We start from the raw sequence: 20,607 nt of genomic DNA on the forward strand, positions 1-20,607 counted from the left end.
AAGCGCACATTCTTTGTCAAAAACGACATTCATAATGGGGTAAAACTCCCCTGTTCTTGGGATCGGTGAGACTGTCAGCAGTCAGACCCCCATGATCAGCAACTTATTCTCTGCCCTAGGGATCAGACTAATTTGCATTGATATTCCGTCCAGGGGAGTCCCCCCCCCCCCCCCCCGAACGGAATATCGAATGCAACTGCAAGCAGCGTGCCAGTGAGAGCACACAGAATCCATAGACTATAATGGGGTCCATGTGCTTGCCACCAGATCTCCGCAGGGAACATGCAGATAGGAAAGTAGTTCACAATCTACTTTTCTGTCCGCATGATTCTTGCGGAGATCTCGCGGCAAGCACACGGACCCCATTATAGTCTATGGGGTCTGTGTGCTTTTACTGCACAGCATTTGCAATTGCATTTGGTATCCTTTTCGGACAGAATACCAATGCAGATGTGAACCAAGCATAACGAATATTGAGGTGACAAAGCTGTAGGTAGGGCCAGGTCTCTTTTGTCTCATTCCATTACTATAGATTTATACAAAATAGACACAAAGAAGGGTGGACAATGTGCAGGATCATCAGATAAAACACTAAATAAAATTGATATTGCAATGCAAAAGACAGTGATGTTCCAGAGAAGAAATAAAAAGCATTGGAAGGTCAACAGGGACGGCATGGCGGCAGTCGCAGGGACGTCACATTGTGTATGCACGATCCCTGCAATGTACTCTTAGCTCACAGCACACGGCCTCGAACTCTGTCCCCTTTACAGGAGAACAAATTCAGAAAACCAGACCTGTGGCTCTTCCTGGCCATAGCCTTGATAACAAGTGAAGTGTTTACATCGTGCCACAGGTATGATGGCCGCCGCACATGCAAACAGCAGCTTTATTAGTTGCATTTATCAGGAGCCCTTGTGAAGACTTTGGACCTGCCGCCTATATTACCTTAGCAACAGAAGAGACCATTATGGTAACACATGCTAATGTTTGCTCAGACCTGTCACTGTTTTCAATGATACTATTAAACCATTATGTTCTTCTCATGTATAGTCAAAGGGGAATTGGAGACAGAACATCATTTGTGAAGCCAACAATAGAATTATCATTCGCCCCTTTCCTGAGAGCGGGTTCTTATCGTGCGCTCCCGAGTATTGGGAAAGCTAGGTTATAGCAACCTTCCAAATATGTCACTGCATAGAGAGTAGAAGAAACCTTCCCTTTAGTCATTGTTACTAGGAATGTCACTTTTCCTAGTTCTAAGTAATAATGCAAGTAATGGAAGGAGACAGAGAGTGGATGATCCTTGCCAAGGACCCCAAACAAGACCTTCTTTCTAACAAAATTGCTGCAAGTTGATGTAACGTACGTCCATGAATCCTTGTATTTTTGGTGCTTTCTCCTTCTCGCATAAAAAACCAAAGGACCAAACACAACAAGTCAACTTATCCATCACATCTAGGGGTTACAATTGTAGACAGTGTAACAAGCCTGGGATGTTAGAGAGACTACACTCGGGTATCCAATATGGTGGCATTAATCTTCAGCATGGCTGAATCAATACGTCGGATGACTTCTGAGACTGAAAGACTTGATGTCCTCCATTTGGACACTATATGAATTCTGGAGGACATCAGTAGTATACATGTTTTATATTGTATCATCCTCCTCATCTTTAAGCAGCCTATGAGTTCTTCCTTCCCTCCTTGTAAGTAACAGCACAGATGTAGAAGATTTTAATAAGTTACATAAACAGTTGCAGTTATCCTTAACCCTTCAGGCTGGAGTGGAACTAATGGTGCAAGACTTGACTTTGCTTATTCTATAGACCAGGAGAACTTGTCCTTCTCTGCCGGAGCATTGTTATAGGACTGGCCTCAGCTTGCCGATACAAATCCACCCATGCCTTAATGTAGCTGTTAGGAGATTGGCCATGGCCCCACTATCTTTTGGGCTAAGCATTTGCAACAAAGACTATGGAGGGGTATTTTGGGCGAACCTCATAGCTATGACCCAGCCTATGAGCCTGAGCCAGGTTGGACCCCCTTTTTGGAACATTCACTTTGAAACCTGGGCATTTCATCATCATGACCTAACGTCAGCTCCAGCCAAGTGGTGACCAAGAATGTACTTCCATTTTATGGTAGATTGCTGTTTGTTCTTACCCGTCTTAGTTATAATACCATTCAGCATTGTCTCCTGAGTCTTTTATTACCATCAAGGGCATTCCAAGTACCATTAGGCTCGGGGAGGCTTACTATAGCAGGGGTAGGGAACCTTGGCTCTCCAGCTGTTGCAAGACTACAATTCCCAGCATGCATACTTGCTCTGCTGTTCTTGGAACTCCCATGGAAGTGACTGGAGCATGCTGGGAGTTGTAGTTTCACAGCAGCCGGAGAGTTGAAGGTTCCCTACCCCTGTACTATAGGGAAGTGTCCCCGGGAAGGGGGGGGGGGGGGGGGTACTAATAGCAACGTCTTCCCCATTGCAGGCCCCTCATCACACGATGGAGTACTAATCCCATTCTCCCTGTATTCCTTAACTAGATTGCTTCATTTCCTTATACTGGAGAGCGGGGAGCGCGTCATCCCCCGGAGCGGAGACACACGGGACAGAAGCAGAAGCAGCTCCAGGGGATGACTCGCTCTCCGCTCTACAGTCATCCGCGGGCAGGAGCCTTCCAGGCTGGTGGTCTGTGCTGCGGGCATTACTGGCAGTGCTGTCGGCTCTGTGCTGGGTGCCCGGGTAGTGCCATGTGAGCTCTGAGCCAATCAGAACGTCTGCATCAGAGCAGGACCCGCCCCTTAGACTTGTTAAGCCCCGCCCAGTCATGTTAGACTGGTGGGCCCCGCCCACACAGCAGACCCAGGCCCCACCCACACAGTAGATCTTATTGACTTAGTCATTTTATAAGTAGCTCACATGCTGAAAAAGTATAGCAGGGTGGAATCAGGGGGACACAGTATATATTGTATATATTGTAATATATATATACAATAATGTAATATGTAATACAACATATATATTGTAATATATTGTATATATTGTAATATACAGTATATATTGTGTAGAATACATTTATTTCCTTACAATTCTTTAATAAAATATCAGAAAAATACAAAATAAATACAGTAAATGAAGAGAATATGAGGCAGCACGGGGATCCTGGGCTCGAGTCTGACAAAGGGCACCATCTGCCTTCATGTTATACCCAGATTTGCACGGGTTTCCTCTCGCTCTCCAAGACTATACTGTAAGGCGAGATATGTTACTGCCGTATAAGCAGCATAAATAATAACAGGCGGCATAAAAGGCCCTGAGCACTGGGTTAGTATCTGGAAGATAAAATTCTGCCTGGATGTGGACGTTCCATGTGAGAAATGTGTTGCGGGGATAAGGAGCCGTTTACCAGCTTCATAAACTTGTTACAGTATAAAAATAACATAAATCAAATCGACTTTAACAAATGCTTATTAATGGCTTCCATCTAATTGAAGTGTTATCTGGAAAAGCAGACGTAATGCACCGAGCCTGATGTGACGGTCCACTCCCTGCTAAGTGCTCGTCATTAACATGTCCCCGAGTCTTTGCCAGTTTAATATGAATGAATGAAATAATGTTTCCAAACAATCTGAATATTGTGTCAAGGATGTCGGCGGAGGAAATGATTCCCTTCAACTTCCCTGCGATGTGTTTTGTAAGATCAATACTCTATCTCTTAATCCATTATTATTGCATGATCTTTTCATTTGGTATTATTCAGATGAGGGGAAGGGAATGGTGGACGACTTCATGTTTATTAAGTTTATGGGAAGGGGAGAATTCATTGAGACTGATGTGTTGTACACTGGTCGTGATGATCCCTACAGCATAGGCCAGATTGGAGGTGCAGGCTCACTCATACACCAGGCACATCATTTGCAGGGCCATTCATCTACCTGAAATCTAAGCCAGCTTGCAGAGATTTCTGACATCATTGGTGAGAGTGTTGAGAGTGGCGTAACAAAGTGGTAACAAAGTGGCATCATCAGTGATGAGAGTGGAAAATAAAAATGTTGCATTGTTGCATGTGCCATTTAAAAAATTGCAAATGCAAGTTTTGCAAATTTTTTATGCCACTTGGCTGGTGCCAAGTGAAGTGAGTGTATACGTTGTGTTACATGTGCTTATGAAGTGAGCCTTCATAAGCACATGTAACACAACGTATACACACTAGATGATAATTGGTCTATTTTATATCAGGGCCTCCAACTATTCCCCAATGGCTAATGTCAGGGTGTTCAATGATTCAGTCCTTTAGTTCTTGGAGAGATAACCTACTGCAAGACCTGTATGGCAGCGACTTCTTACCCCCTTGCCATTCACTACATGTCCCCTGTTCAGCCAAGGGTGGCAATAAAGTGAAGGCAGTGGCGGCCCCATCCTGGCATGTGGCCACAGCACTGCCGGGTACATTGGGTGACAGCAGTGAACACTTTCGCCTTTACTTCATATATGTAGTTGCAGAGCGAAGTCAGCGGTTGGTATAAATCCAATGCTGAGAACTTTTCAGGTAGATATTTGCTGTCAGTCTCCACCAACGTGACTCTTCTAACATATGTACCTGCATGGGTGTAACTTGGCTGCACCCTGGAGTGGAGCAACGCACAAGAATGAGGAGAGGTGAGGAGCCGAAAATCTGGCCTGAGGTCTGTAAAGGTCTAGTTTGTAAAAAGAGGTGAGGTCTGGGGCTGGTGTGGGATCTATATCTTCGTTTGGGGTCTGCCTTTGTTTAGGGGGTGGTCTACTGTGTGGTTTGCTGAATGGGACCATATGTGATCATGGATCCATATCAAATATAAATAGATGGGGAGCAAAGAAATAATTTTGCACCACTCACTGTGTGAATTGCTTTTTCTTCGGAAACCTCCCCGATGTCTCTTCTTAAAAGTATAGTGTTGGTCATCATTCCAAATTTTGTCATGGGGTCCTTTTGTAACTTTTTATGTACAAAGAATGATCATCCTGACTGATGTCATCTACGGCCGGCAAACCCTTAGCTAAGTATATAGGAGCGATGCTAGATTCCTGGAAACCTGTTTTGCTTCATAAAGCCTGAGACACATTTGTGGAGGTAATTAGAAGCCAAGCGGGACTCATATGCTATATTATCATTGAGGTGTGCAAGAGAACGCCCACTGACAAAAGAACAACAGCCCAGGAAAACAAATGATACGTCTGTATAATGAAACGCTTTCAATTGGGAACGGTTGTCAGTGTCTGTAAACAAGTTAGAGAAATCCTCTAATGTGCCCTTAATTACACTCCACGTCAGCTCCAGCCCTTTCATATTCTGTGTAAACAGAGCCACACCCGCACATCTTACACATACTGAAGACATTCCCAGGAAACCGCTCCAGAGGTATTATACTAAAGATAGGCAATGGAGATGAGTAAATGCACCAAGCCTTGTTTGCACATCGTACCCATAGCCAGGGTGCAAGCATGCGGCCAAAGATGCCACTCTGCGTCCCAACCACCAGAACACTGGAGAAGATGAGAAAAGGTGTAACAGTTCGGCACACGCTCAGTTATTTCCCAAGTACCCAAGTACTATCTCCTTCCTGAAGTTCCAACCAAATGAGCAGGGGGTCCCAGTCTCACCAAACTGATAAGTAAGGGCAGAGTTGGGATGCACCTGGTTCTACCCAGTTCTGCAGAATCAGGAAGATGAGGAGCTCTGCCCCTGGTTCTGATACTGGTAGAGCAGGAAGCCATAGGCTGCCTGCCTTACCACTTCCAGACTTGTAGGCTGCAAGTGATGGAGAACGCTATGGGGGTGGGGGCTACAAAAGTTAATGTGGCTTTGGGTAAAAGGGGATATGGCAGGCATTCCTCATCCCTCTCCCCTCACACTCCTAAATCATTTGTACCCTCCACCACCACCACACACACGCACAACCCTCCCACGGAACCTGTTGCTATAGAATTTGAATCTCATCCTTGGGTAAGTTGTAACATGAAGTTCTTAGGATCCAATGCAAAATCTGCACCAGGGCCCCCAACTATAGTATATCATTTATAGTACTAGTCATATTGGGAAGGGACACCTTATGGGCCTGGTAAGAATCCTCTGCACCCCATCCTCCAACCCCATCAAATTACATCACTGGTTCCACTTATGGGACTTATACCTGCTAATATGCACGGCATGCATTTTGCTTGTCTTAATATTCTAGTGGGTGCAATCAGGGCTGTAGAGCCCCAAATAAGCTCGTTCCCACCTAATCTCTCTCTGCTGCTTTTCCACAGAACTGTATGAATATTTCTCCCCTCCATGCTACAGACTATTCCTTTTGCTTCGTCCTCTCCAGTGTCTCCCCATTTTCCTCCATAGAGCCCTTACCAGGTTGTATCTCATCCCTGCAGCCCTGGTCACTTTCTGTGCCCCCCACCCATTCATACCCCTGGAGCCCTGACCCTTGGTGTCCCCCTACCACTTTATTTTACTCCTCGACCGACCCTGCGTTGTCTGCGCGCTCCTAGGGCCGGGACTCCTTGACTGTGTTGGACCCACAAATTCCTGATGGAGGCTCTATCTGAAAACCACAGTACATCGGCCCACATTATCATTGTAACGTAGTGCGACGCTCTTGCCGACAAGCTAACGGGTCGACTCTAAGTTTCGTAGCAAGCAACACAAGTCAAGCAGGCATCTAGGGGTGCACTTACATACAGAGTGCACTTACATGTTGACCCCTGACCAGTGTTTTTTGGGGTCTTTTTATTGCCCCCACTAGAGCAGCACCAGATTTCCTGCTATATGAAGGTTTGCCCAGTGACTTCTTCTCTTCTAACATTCAAACTTTGTAACTCTTTTATAGGTTCAAAAAATTCTAAATGCAAATTTCCAAAAATACATTGAATTCTAAGAAAAGCCGGTGGCGCCTTGCACAGACGTGGTGCATTTCGTGTGCTGTTATTTGCTTGTAGATTTGCTGTTTGTACCAGGAAAGTAAATAGATTTTACTTCTCCTGTTCTTTTAACCTTTACTCTACAGAGATGAGCAATCATTACAGAGAGGTTTGACCCCAGGAAAAAAAATGTGCCATAGTTTATGTCAGGCTCATCTGCAAAATAAAATCGATGAAGCCGGAGAAGAAAGTCATGGAGGTTAGCAAGCGGCAGCGAGGTACGGTACCTGCGGCTACTGCGCCACCTGTTGGGCAGTGTTGGCCTAGCAACGCTTTTACTATTCTAGGCTCACGTTAGATACTGACACAATGTATTAGAATTTTGGTTCATTTTGAACTTTTTGAAAGACACAAAAGGAATTTGTGTCAATTTGTGTCAAAGTTTGTGTCTTTTTTTACTTAAAGGCATTACTAGCTTTTTACTTAAAGGGGTTGTCTGGCCTCAAATTGATTTTCTATCCATGGGACAGAACGTTAGTATGTGATCTGTGGGGTCCAACTCTCCTGTACAGATCAGCTGTTCCAGCAGCCCCTTAAAGAGGACCTTCTATGTCCTCGGGCACCTGCGGTTTTATATACCGCTAGAAAGTCAAATTCAGCGCACTGTCAGCTTTCCTGTTATGTGACCCGGGGACAAGAGATATCAGTGCCGTTACCTATATCTCTTTACTGTCAGAAGGGCGTTTCTGACAGCCTAGCCGGGCAGTAAGCGTCATGGCTGGGTGGTAAGGAGCGCCCCCTCTGACACTACAGAGCTATGAACAAGTACTGTCAGGAGGGGCGTTCCTCATAGCCCAGCTAGACTGTCAGTAACGCCCTTCTGACAGTGAAGAGATATCGGTAACTACACATAATGGGAAAGCTGTCACTTTTCTAGTGGTTTATAAAACCGCCTGTGCCCGAGGACAGGAATAGGTAAGACCCATACACACGGGGGAATCTAGGCCAGAATTATGGGCTGTACATCGTCTGGATTTCCTGGCCTGAACCCAATCAGGAGACTTGGACTCCTTCCACTGCAGTGATCTACGATGCTGGTAGCCCCTGTCCGCTCACGGCCTCGCTGTTCTCTACTGTATATATTACGGACAGTAGAGTCTCGAGAAGGCCGGGACTCCCAGCATCATAGATCACTACAATATAAGGAGTCCCAGTCTCCTCCCTGGATTCAGGCTGGGAAACCTGGCCCATTTACGGACTGGATTTTCTGGCCCAGATCCCCCTGTGTGCAGGAGACTAATACATTTGTGTTATTGTTGAGTCCATCACTTTCCTGTTTGAGAGGAACCAAGGTCTCCAGTGACTATAGTAATACAAGGACCTCCACAGGCAGGAGAGATAAGTGTCGGTCTCCGGTGGAGGTATATAGCAGAGGTAGCTGGCGGGGTATCAGGCTTTCCCTGACTGCAGTCACGGTGTTACATGGGCCCCTCTGGGCCTGGCTGCAGTCCAGGGCTTGTTTGCGGTCGCAATCTTCCGTACGATTTTGAAGTGGAGTGATATACACTATATATATACTATATTACTACTTCTACTACTACTAGATCACTGACTGTCAGTAAAATGGTGTAAATGAAGGCCCTTTATAGGATCAAGTTCATTAGTTTGCAATCTCTTATAACTCCAAAATTGCCCGTTATGTACATCAGCCCATTGTCTGCTCTGGAGGTGTTATATAAGCCCATCTAACCCTGTCACATTGGAGCGAACATTTCCCTCTAATCTACAGACCAGACCTCTGACAAGGAAACAGCTGATGTCAGGTTATATAACAGAGTCAGAAGTGCCGGCTCATTTGTATGTCTCTTACTATATAAAACCTCGAGCAGGTGCCGCGTTCAGCTCTTATATAAGGGATTTATCAGAAACAATGGCGGAGAATTTACTAACCCACCTGCACCAGTCTCCTGGGGGTGCGTTATTGGCACGTGGCCCCTTCTTGCCCCAAAGATCCATCACATTGTTGTTTCTGTGCCCCGATCGACACTTTTTACTAAAGGGATTCTATCATTAGAGTCTTACACAATTCATTAGAATCCCTTTTTCCTACAAAGACCACGTCGTCTTTAGGGGCATCCCCTGTGCTCGCAAAGATGATCCAGTGACACCTCTGTCAGTTCGGTCATTCTCCTGTGGTTGATCGGACGCTTGTGTAAGAGGCCACAGGAACATGGCCGAACGGACATGCACAGTCAGCTCTGATGGCGCGGCAGAAGAAGACAGAGGTGTCGCTGGAGCGTCTTTGGTGAACACATAGGACGCCCCCTGTGATTTCTGAAGACTCATTGGTACAAGGAATAAAAAATAAAATTCTCAGGAACGGTGGCACAGATCATATAAAGAAAGGCAGGAGAAGAATAGTCTTTCTAAAGGTTATTTTTCCAATGTGGTCTTTGTAGAAAAAGGGATTGTAATGATAGAATCCTTATAAACTGGTGCAAAGACCAAGGTGGGCTGGGGCTGGAACACCTCGACCCAACAAATGTCCTATAACGTGTATGAGAAAGCTGAGTTATACCCGAAATATACATCAGACGTAGATGCAATTCTGGTGCGTCTTAGTCATTCAAGTGCAGTTCGCGATAGTCGTGGAACAAGTAAAGACTGATGTACAGAATATCAGTCTCAGGCCTCGTTCACATCTGCGTCAGTAATCCGTTCAGGGAATCCGCAACGCATTGTCAAACGATGTGCAGTGAAAGCACACGGACCCCATAGACCAGGGGTAGGGAACGTACGGCTCTCCAGCTGTTGTAAGACTACAACTCCCAGCATGCATACTCACTCTGCTGTTCTTGGAACTCCCATGGAAGTGAATGGAGCATGTTGGGAGTTTCAGTTTCACAGCTGCTGGAGAGCCAAAGGTTCCCTACCCCTGCCATAGACTATAACGGGGTCCATGTGCTTGCTGAGTCATGCAGAGAGGAAAGTAGATTGTGAACCACTTTCCTGTCCGCATGTTCTCTGCGGAGATCTCATGCCAAGCACATGGACCCCATTATTGTCTATGGGGTCCGTGTGCTTTCACTGCACACCGCTTGCAAATGCGTTTGGTATTCCGTTCATGGGGTCCCCATGCAGACTCCCCCAAAACGGATTACCAACGCAGATGTGAATGAGGGGTAAGTGCAAACTGTGCCGCTACAATTAGCGATTAATGAGCTTTTTCTCAGACTCGTTGGGTCTATAGTAGCGTTTCCTAATAACAATCCCTGAAGCCGTCCCGCCGTCTACTTAGTCTCTGCTAATAGTATCGCTCTACAAAAGGGAGATAATGGTTTATGTTACATTAATAACACATTCTGGTGCCCCGAGGATCCGCCATGTGCAGGTGGTAATGAGAAATGAACACAGATGTGCTTTGCTGGAGGTCGGAATCTAAGTCGCAGCCAACGTCTCCCACTCCGTCCTCTCATCTCTATTTACTACAGAGCCGCGCTTGTCGTGGAGGAGGAAGGAACATCGTAGAGTTTCCATAACAGATATTTCACAAGCAGAATGTTTTGATAGTGAGATCAACGGTTTCCAAGTCAACGCGCGATCCGTATTATCTAGTGGGAAAGGCTTCGCTTTTGTGTTGTAAGTGGTGAGCCCTCTCCTTCTTTGGAAACATCTTCTGGATCACGACGACACATTTCACCTCTTATGGTCTCCGGAATATTATTATTAAGTTCTGAGGTCTTTCTAAGACTCAACGCGAATTCTGAGCCTTAAAAGCAAATACACGGAGTAATCTTACGCTATAAAACATCTCATTCAGCACGGCTAACAACGACATCGGTAAGCGAGATGCCGTGTCCATAACTGGATCCTCGGAGTATCGCTCTCCACTACAACTTATTTGGTGGACTGTTACTTAATCCTTTGTAAGTTAGGCCTTATTGACTATGAACACCTTTAAATTGTGCGTTTTTTTGGAATAAAATCACATCTGTAATAGGCTTTATTAAGACTTGCTTGGCTTCTACAACTTGCAATCTTTACAATACATAGCAAGCTGCAGGATGCCATTCACAAGGTTCAACTGAAATGTAAGTAACAGTGGTAGAAAATTGCTGCACCGCTGATACAGTAGATTACTCTGGCAGGGCACAAGAGTCCGCTGGGGGTGAGTATTTCTGGGACAAACCTTGCAAGAATTAGTGAGGTTCTGACAGTGGTTTTGCTCAGATCAAATATATCCAAAGTGGAACTGCTTTTCTTATAGTCTAGAGTGTCTTCAGGCCTCAGAGTATATTTCACAGAGGAGGTGAATATGACAAACAGTGTTACTCACCTCCCCTGGGCTCTGGTCCTTGTCCAGTTCTGACCTCCTGAGTGATGTCAGAGACCCCTAAGGCCTCAGCAGTCACACGGATCACAGCGGCGTCATGACACATAAATGTATATGTCGTGATGTGACTACTGAGGCCCCGATATGGAGCTAAGTTTCCTCTACATGAAGTAATGCATAGGAATAAAGAACAATTTATGAAGCAAAACCCTATTGCAGCACTGATCTACCAATTGTGTGAGTGTAAGAATTGTGAATGTCATAATCCTACAAAATGGAAGCGCACTCCTATTTTGTTATTTTCTTTGGCAAAAAAAATTAAATTTTGTCATTTTTTTTATGTTCTAAATTGAGTGTGTTGGACAATCTTTATTCTGCGAGTCAGTGTGATTATAGTGATACCATGGAATGAATGGTGCTATATAATAATAATAATAATAATAATAATAATAATAGTGATTCCACCGTCATACGTCTTTCACTCCTTTACAAGAATAATTAGTTTTAGTGTCAAAATATCCTCAGAGCCATAACTTACCGTATATACTCAAGTATAAGCCGAATTTTTCAGCACAGTGCGCCTCGGCTAATACTCGCGTCAATACGGTAATTGAAAATGCCACATGACTGGTCGGCAGTGAAAGACATCTGTGGCAGGGCGCTGGAGCAGTGATAGGTGAGTGGTGAGGCAGCGCTGCCTCCAGGACCACGCCAAGATGTGTCCAGAGCATCTTCTCTGCCTTGGAAACATCTTAAGGCGGCCCTGGGGACAGCACTGCCTCACCGACCACCTATCGGCAGCAGCGCTGCTCCAGCGGCCGCCCACAGATGTCTTTAACTGCGGACCAGTGAAATGACCACTTGAGTCAACACAGTAATTGACCGTATTGACTCGGCTGCCGCGGGCCTCCGCTCCAGTCCCGGCCCCCTCCCCCGGCTACATCACAGGCCGGGTGACGTGGCGACGTTAGCTCAGGCCCGCACCTGGCGTGTGTCGAGGATGTCTTACTGTGTCTCAGCACAGGCGGCGTCATCACGCCCCCTACTCTGAGATGCAGGAGCAGCTGCGGGCGAAGAGGAGCAGCCACAGCAGAAGACAAGCAGCGGCGGTAGCGGGAGCAGCAGTGCAAGGTCAGTAAGTATGAGAACTTAATGTTTGTTTTATAATAGGCCGCTACCTGCTGAAGTATTCCCAACAGGTATCTGCCTATTTACCAACCTCCCCGGGCCTGCTCACTGCCGACCCCCGCGTCACCTTATACTATAGGCCGCGGAGGCCGGCGGTGAGTAGGCTCGAGCTCCAGCCGCGATCCCACTACCGCTATTATTATACTCAGGGGTCAACACTGCCTAGGATCCTTCACTTGTAATAGGGCCAATGATCAAGCCATAATGAGAGTCCCCGCATATCTAACATTGTATATCACAACATATAAGGGGTTAAACAGCGGAGATCAGAGAATTCTCTTCACTATAACTACAAGAACGTGGCACGATGACAATATTCACCGACCACAATCACCAGTATGCCGCTCATGATAGGATTACTATCTGCCATAATAAACATCCATGTCACTGGTCATCAACTGGTTAAACTGCGTCAACTCTCTTCAGCTTAAGAAGGATTCTACGGAAAGAAAAACCTGGGCAAATACGATTGTGCTAAACTAGCAACAGATAAATGACAGCGCATGGAGGCTGCAGGTATATACATCTCGTATATACATCTCGTATTGTGCGCCAAGGCTGTACAGACAGACGCCCACCACTTGTTACCTAGAATAGACAGTGTGACATGTTTCATTCGGCAGATACTTGTTTGGTCCATGTATCGCCGGCTCTGGCTTCATTACTATTATCTCAATTGATTCATTCATATAAATGATGTTTTTCTATCAATAAATCGAGCTCGATAACCTTGTTGTGTTGATCTCGCGGCACAGTCTAAGTTTTTACGTGAGTCTTTAGTCCGGTTGTGTCTAATGCTAGATTTTCTGCAGGGATGTGACATCTAAATTGTTTGTTTCACCGGTTTTTGGTTACTGCATGTGACTACATGATAGATTAAAGGGGTGATCCGCTCTCATAAACATAATGGCATATCCCTAACATAAACCATCACTATTAGATCGGCATTGGCATGGTTGGGACCCTTGTAGATCAGCTGTTTTTACAGGCAGTAACACTCCGGTTCTTGTAGTCAGTATGCTGGGGATAGGGATAACATGTAGTGACCGGAGTACCCCGTTAAACCCAGGCATGTCTACATGTAAATGTCGTAGGTGGAAAGAGCAGGACAGCATACAAAGCAGGAAAAATATGCAAAGAGCAATACTAATCTGCTACATTGTAACTGCTGCAATACAAAGCAATATCAGAAACATCTTGGATTTGCACAAACCTGTTTCAAGTATATTTGCCATCATGTAGGATATTGCTCAATCATGTATTATACCAACCTGCGCCCAGGATCATGGCGGGCACAATGGAAAGATTCTGAATTTCCTCTATAAGAATGCAATCCTACTTGTGGACACATTCTTTCACACAGGATGAGGTGGGAGGGAGAATAATCTTCATGGCATGAATGAAGAATATTTGTGGAGAGATGACTTCTTCTAGAATGGGGTGGGAGGGAAATTCCAACATTACCATTTCTTCAAGGACTAAAAATTGACAACTAAACATTGCGATCAACGGGGAAACTGAATTCCTGTCTCCATCACAGAGGCGAAACATACTGTAACAGTGAGGCAATTGTTCAAGCGCAGGGGGATTTTATCCGTTTAAGTAAGCTTGTGCCAGACGTGAACATCGCAGGAGTGCCAAGCGTCTTAAGGAGCCCGTCAGTGGGTTCATGCTGCCCATGGATTTCATGTGTTCTATGTGGGTTCCTTTCTGATCTTTGCTTATACATAATCAGGGAGAGAATTGTCATCAAACTAAGAGAGGCAGGAAGATGGCGCATCCATTCAAGGGGTCTAAGTCTAAACGCAAACTGATAACCCATCAACAGGACAGGTCATCAGGATGTGATATGGTGGGGTCTGACAGCAGATCTAGCTCTAGCAGCCTCTGGGTACCGGACGCTGCCACTGGCATCCACTGGGAACCGGACGCTGCCACTGGCATCCACTGGGAACCCGACGCTGCCACTGGCATCCACTGGGAACCGGACACTGCCACTGGCATCCACTGGGAACCCGACGCTGCCACTGGCATCCACTGGGAACCGGACGCTGCCACTGGCATCCACTGGGAACCGGACGCTGCCACTGGCATCCACTGGCAACCGGACGCTGCCACTGGCATCCACTGGGAACCGGACGCTGTCACTGGCATCCACTGGGAACCGGACGCTGCCACTGGCATCCACTGGGAACCGGACGCTGCCACTGGCATCCACTGGGAACCGGACGCTGCCACTGGCATCCACTGGGAACCGGACGCTGCCACTGGCATCCACTGGGAACCGGACGCTGCCACTGGCATCCACTGGGAACCGGACGCTGCCACTGGCATCCACTGGGAACCGGACGCTGCCACTGGCATCCACTGGGAACCGGACGCTGCCACTGGCATCCACTGGGAACCGGACGCTGCCACTGGCATCCACTGGGAACCGGACGCTGCCACTGGCATCCACTGGGAACCGGACGCTGCCACTGGCATCCACTGGGAACCGGACTCTGCCACTGGCATCCACTGGGAACCGGACGCTGCCACTGGCATCCACTGGGAACCGGACGCTGCCACTGGCATCCACTGGGAACCGGACGCTGCCACTGGCATCCACTGGGAACCGGACGCTGCCACTGGCATCCACTGGGAACCGGACGCTGCCACTGGCATCCACTGGGAACCGGACGCTGCCACTGGCATCCACTGGGAACCGGACGCTGCCACTGGCATCCACTGGGAACCGGACGCTGCCACTGGCATCCACTGGGAACCGGACGCTGCCACTGGCATCCACTGGGAACCGGACGCTGCCACTGGCATCCACTGGGAACCGGACGCTGCCACTGGCATCCACTGGGAACCGGACGCTGCCACTGGCATCCACTGGGTACTGAACGCTGCCACTGGCTTCCACTGGGTACCGGACGCTGCCAGTCTTCTTGTCTGGCCCACTAGATAGTGGAAGATCTGCATTATGCAGCCTGACATCAGTGAGCACCACCGAATCCCTATGTATGCTTCATACACTTCTGTAGTCCAGGACGTGTCTATACATACTATGCACGTTCCATCCTCACACTGAAGCCTCCGCTTCTTCTGTTCTGAGTGCAGGCCGTAACCTGAAGGCAACATCATGAGATCCAATTTGCCATCATAATGTTATGTAGTGTACCCATTATATATATAAAGTTATCTACCCATGTCCCCTCCAAATTACGTAAGATGTTCCCAAACTTCCCCCCCTGCTTTTGTTGGGAATGCAGCAGAAGGAAATCTCCTAGATGTTCATTGGACCTGTCCCGAAGTGAGAGTCCATCATGTACTTGTGAGAATCTTTTAGATTTCTAGTCCTCAATCTCCAGCCTTTTACTCCATCCCTCTAAGACTAGACCATAAGTCAGTGCTTAAATACTTTGTGGCCAGATCTTCCATTCTTGCCCTATGGATATCAACTGTGTACCACGCTGATCCACTCGATTCATAGGGTGGAAGATACCCAACGGATGGTTGATGTCATGGCACCTCTTCAGAACACGCGATTCTTCTGTTTCCCGCTGGATAATGTGTCAGAGCTTACAGGAATACTGGGAACTTAAGGGTTCCTGAGTATACACAGGCCTAGACCCTACATGACTGTGGGGCCGTTGTAGGACAACCTTCCATTCATGTCTTCTGACCTATTCCTATTGAAGAATCCCCCCAATCTCTCCTGCTATAACTCTGAGTTTTACCTTTGCACTCCACTCTCCTCTGCTGTCTCCCTCCCAACCCAACTCTTTTCTCCCCTCCCTCTCCCTGGTTTCCTTCTTCCCCTGTGTCGTTGGGATTACGTCCATTCTTCTGAACTTCTCTTTTCCTTGTTGAAGATCTGCTGTATTGAGTAGTGACCGTCTGTCCCCTTCACTTCATTGAGTCATATATCCAGAGTCATCTATCTTTGTAGACCCCTCTAGCAATACCCCTGGCACCCACCACCCTTCATAAACTATGATTCTACCAGTATCACCTGGTGGCTTACCTACCAATCTCCATGCACCCTTACAGTGGTCCATGCGGCCATTACAGATAGGCCAATACCATGCATGAACTGACATTGATGTATAATGCCAGTGGTTACAATACGTAAATGAGATTCAGATTGTGACTATACAGACACGAGCTCAGAGAATAAAACGAGCCCACAAAATCTTAACGTACGATCTTTTATTGCCTAGAGGTTACGATCCCTACAGTTGTATTCATTCTAGGATGTAATAAAGACAAAAATAAATATGCATAAAAATAATCACATCGAATATGAAAACCTTGTACTGTCCATGTTAGAGAGACCTTGCTTTATACCTTGAGCCCATTCCCTGACAGAAAGGCGTGTATTTCACAGTATAGCGATCCCCTGCGGCTTATGGGGGCGTACTTTATACAACAAAACACCCTGAATGCAGCACAACTTTGCATAGATCAGAGACTGATGATTGGGAAAATGCAGGGCTTTTGTCTTTTGCATAGCAATGATCCATCTGTAGGTGGTTTAGCCGGTGTAATATGTAAATCCTGTTAAGTATGACCTCCCAAAAGGTGTCCTTCTTAACTGATTCAGACTTGATTTAATCCATCAGATTAAGGTCACCATCTGCAGCTTCATTTATCCACTTTCTGTTTCAGGTGTCATGAGAGCTGTAATGTGCCGGACCTGGGATATTTTTTTCACGGCTGTCTTCAGGAGTCGCTTTAGATCTCGGAAGGCTGCCTCGTCCCTATAAACACATCACAAAGTCAATTACATCAGCAGAATCTGCATTTTGGGTTCCACCGAAGTCAAGAAAATGACCTTAGGCTGTAAAGACGCTCTGGGCAATGAAACAATATCTCATCCCTCTAATGTGCAAAGATTTCTTTCTGCTTTGACAGATTCTCTTAATAGGGTGGAAACAACACACTATAGAATCCAAGGATCCCGATGATAAAGGGGATGGACTGGCGCCATATTGTACCCTTTATAGTATTGCCATCCCCGCCATAGAACATTAACAAGATGATTATAGTCAGGAAATGGATACAATATTATATCCTACACGTTATTGCACAATGCAGAAAGATATCAATGCTGTTGCATCTGTCTGAGCCAGGGACACTCTTAAAGGGGTCTTATGTGTCGAAGCCAGCAAGTCTTATTTATCTGGCCGCAGGTTCTTTTCGCATCTGCCATGTTGTTTTCTTCAGTAACATTAATGCTGGATCGGTTACATGATGGCGATACAACAGGTTGGATTTTAGCCTGTACTTTTTTGACAAGATGCAGATAACAGAAACAACGACTAGTTGTAAGTTAGTCCATGTCTAGGGACAGTTTAGAGCCATTTTGGGCCGGCCAGAACGGTGCAGCATGCAGTATATTTTTGGCTCTTAAAATACCAGACACTATCCTGAAACACTACAGCCCAAGGGTCCTGATAGAACCCACGGACTTTAATGGGGGCCATTGGATTTTCTCCTGTGTCATTTTATGACACTGCTGATACATTAGTTTGTCCAACATTATTTATGGATTTCTAACTAAACCTCAAATGTAGATGTGAACACAGACTAAGTCTATGGCCTTGCCTGGCTCTGAATATTGCAGTTGCATTCTTAGGCCGGGGCCCTGCTTGGTGTAATCTGCTGCATTTTACAGTCCCGGCAAAGTGAATGGGATTCTAGCAAATCCCATCCATACATTGCATAAACATATGCGCAGCAGACACACTATGATTTACAAAATTGTTACGTTACAATCGTCGATTATATCTATGGCGGATTCCCTATAAGTATAATAGCGGACAGTCTATAAGTATATAGAAGCGGACAGTCAGCTGAGGAAAACTCTGCCGACCTTCTGTGAAATGCGCTGCGGGAAAACCACATTGCATTGTTTTTTTTTCTGCAGTATGTGGATGGGATTTGTTGAAATCGGATTCATTTCACTTTAACCCGAAACGGGTGATTCCGCCAATGGTTAACCCAAAAGTAATATGTGGCTCTATCCTAAAACTGCTTTAAATTGGCCAAACTCTGCCGTGACTCTCCAATATCTAGTACCAGACAGGTTAAAATCCAACCCATGAAACCTCTATAGATATTACATTTTATAGTTGGTCCAGTCAAATTTGGTCTATGACCAGATCTAGGTTTTTATTTATGCTGGTCCCTGGGCCTGACCCTGCATCAGTCATTACGACTCCATGTGTATGAGGATTCAGGTTGTGCAAGCAAGTTATGGTAGACTACTTGTGCTTGGGGGACAATATGGTGGTTGGGTTGGCAAGCAAGATGGACATGATCCTCTTATTGGTTGGTATTGTGCTTGTGGCCTGGTCTTGGCTGTGCCTGAAATAGGAAATTGCCTCTTGTTTGATCCCAAAGATCAGACAGCTGAAGGATCTCGTGGCATCTGTGGAACCTAACAGATAGTCATGTAGCACGCGCCAACTCTGATTGTTATACTTTGTTTGTGTGATATGTTATAAAAGCAATCGGCATCTACCAGCCAAATAACATGTTTTCTGCATTTGTTTTGGTTTGTATGGTTTTGTAGTTTGTATTGGTGTGTTGGCATAGATCGCTTTGGGTGGGCGGCTGCTTGGCATACGTTGCAAATGTTTAGTGCTTTGCTAAACAAGAACAGCTTGTTTCTACACATAGAACCCCTGTAAACTTTCCTAAGTGTTCTGTCATAGTACACAATGTATACACATAAAGGACTGGTGGAAATCCTAGAAATCAGGTCCTATCTCCTATTGTAAGAACACGTTTACTGTATCTCTATAAAGGTGCCTTTACACCTAGAGCATAACAATGAGTAGCAGAGACTGCCAAGAAATATCCAATATCAGCGACACTTTCTATGCCCGTGGCTTCTATATGAGACATTGACATAGCTAAAAGTTTTGCAAAATATTCAGAAAAAAAAAAATGTTATATTGAAAATAGACGTATATATATATATATGGGGAAGTCATAAGGTAAGGCTCATTGTCATGTATTATGTCATTACTTACTATTATACTGTATAACTCATACATTGCTTGTTTTCTAACATAATGAATGTGATGGATCAAATCACCATTTTTTGGCCTTTTTCTTCTTTGTATTGGAAGCATCATGGCCCCCATGTCACCCCAACAGGAATAGCTGACTATCGTATATGCCAAGGGTGTCCTGACTGTCTTCCAATAGATGATGTTGGATCAAGCATGTTGGAGTTTAACAACGTCGTGTTTTAGTGAATAGCAGAACATTTAAAGCATTAAAAGACAATTTTCGATTCCTTCCCAGAAAGAGTTAATCAATATTACTCAGTTAGATATATTCATCTCAAAGTGATCAGATTAAGCCTTACAACCTGTCCCATAAAAACGCCAAAAGTGAGCAAAACAAAAAACGTGGTCAATAAGGGCCTAAAGAGATGGGTCATTCAGGGGTTAACATGGTCATCTGACCTCATTGGGCTACCAGCTCCTCAGTCATCCATATGTGTGTGACTTGATGGACTGATGTCTTCATCCAACCTCATCTGCTATGTCACTATGTAACCATTGGAGAACATGTGGACTCAGGACCATATAAAGCTACAATTGAGGATGGATTTAATACGACACAATGTAGCGACCGACGTAAACAATGGAACCTTTTATGACTTCCCCAAATAGAAATCATTTCATTCTTATATCTTATATTACATTACTAAAAATGAAACACGTTAGTTAGGAATAAAGATACTTAAACTTGCACCCATTACTTGTCATCGGTTATTTATTTTGTCTGTTTTTCCTATAAGTCATAACCAGAAGTAGATCCATAAATGTAAACTTCTATTTGGAGTCAACTGCTGGTTTCGACTTAATCCGGAAAGACAGACACTGCCTTAAAGGGATCCTATCATTGGATACGTTTTTTTCTCCCTAGCACGTAGGAATAGCCTTAAGAAAGACTGTTCTTCACCTGCCTTTAGATGTCTTCTCCGCGCCGCTGTTTGGTAGAAATCCCAGTTTTCTTCGGTATGCAAATGAGTTCTCTCGCAGCACTGGGGGCGGGCCCCAGCACTCAAACAGCACTGGGGGCGTCCCCAATGCTGTGACAGAATTTTCCAGCGCTGCCTCCATTTTCTTCTGGAACGCCCTCTCCCTGTATCTTCTTCCATCCTGGGTTTCAATCTTCTAGGC

At 45.6% G+C, this 20,607-nt stretch overlaps 1 protein-coding gene across 2 annotated transcripts in view; it reads right to left on the bottom strand.

Moving 5' to 3' along the window:
- Nucleotides 1–16,590: 16,590 nt before the first annotated feature.
- The window catches only part of GUCY2F (guanylate cyclase 2F, retinal), a 52,571-nt gene continuing 48,554 nt past the window's right edge, over nucleotides 16,591–20,607 (bottom strand). For both annotated transcript variants that reach the window (XM_075259422.1, XM_075259423.1), the window contains one exon: nucleotides 16,591–17,163. In XM_075259422.1, the coding sequence (XP_075115523.1) occupies nucleotides 17,052–17,163 (112 nt within the window). In that variant the 3' untranslated portion in view covers nucleotides 16,591–17,051. The remainder of the gene's footprint in view (nucleotides 17,164–20,607) is intronic.

Source organism: Leptodactylus fuscus, chromosome 11 (assembly GCF_031893055.1).
Source record: "Leptodactylus fuscus isolate aLepFus1 chromosome 11, aLepFus1.hap2, whole genome shotgun sequence".
NCBI classification, from domain to species: domain Eukaryota; kingdom Metazoa; phylum Chordata; class Amphibia; order Anura; family Leptodactylidae; genus Leptodactylus; species Leptodactylus fuscus.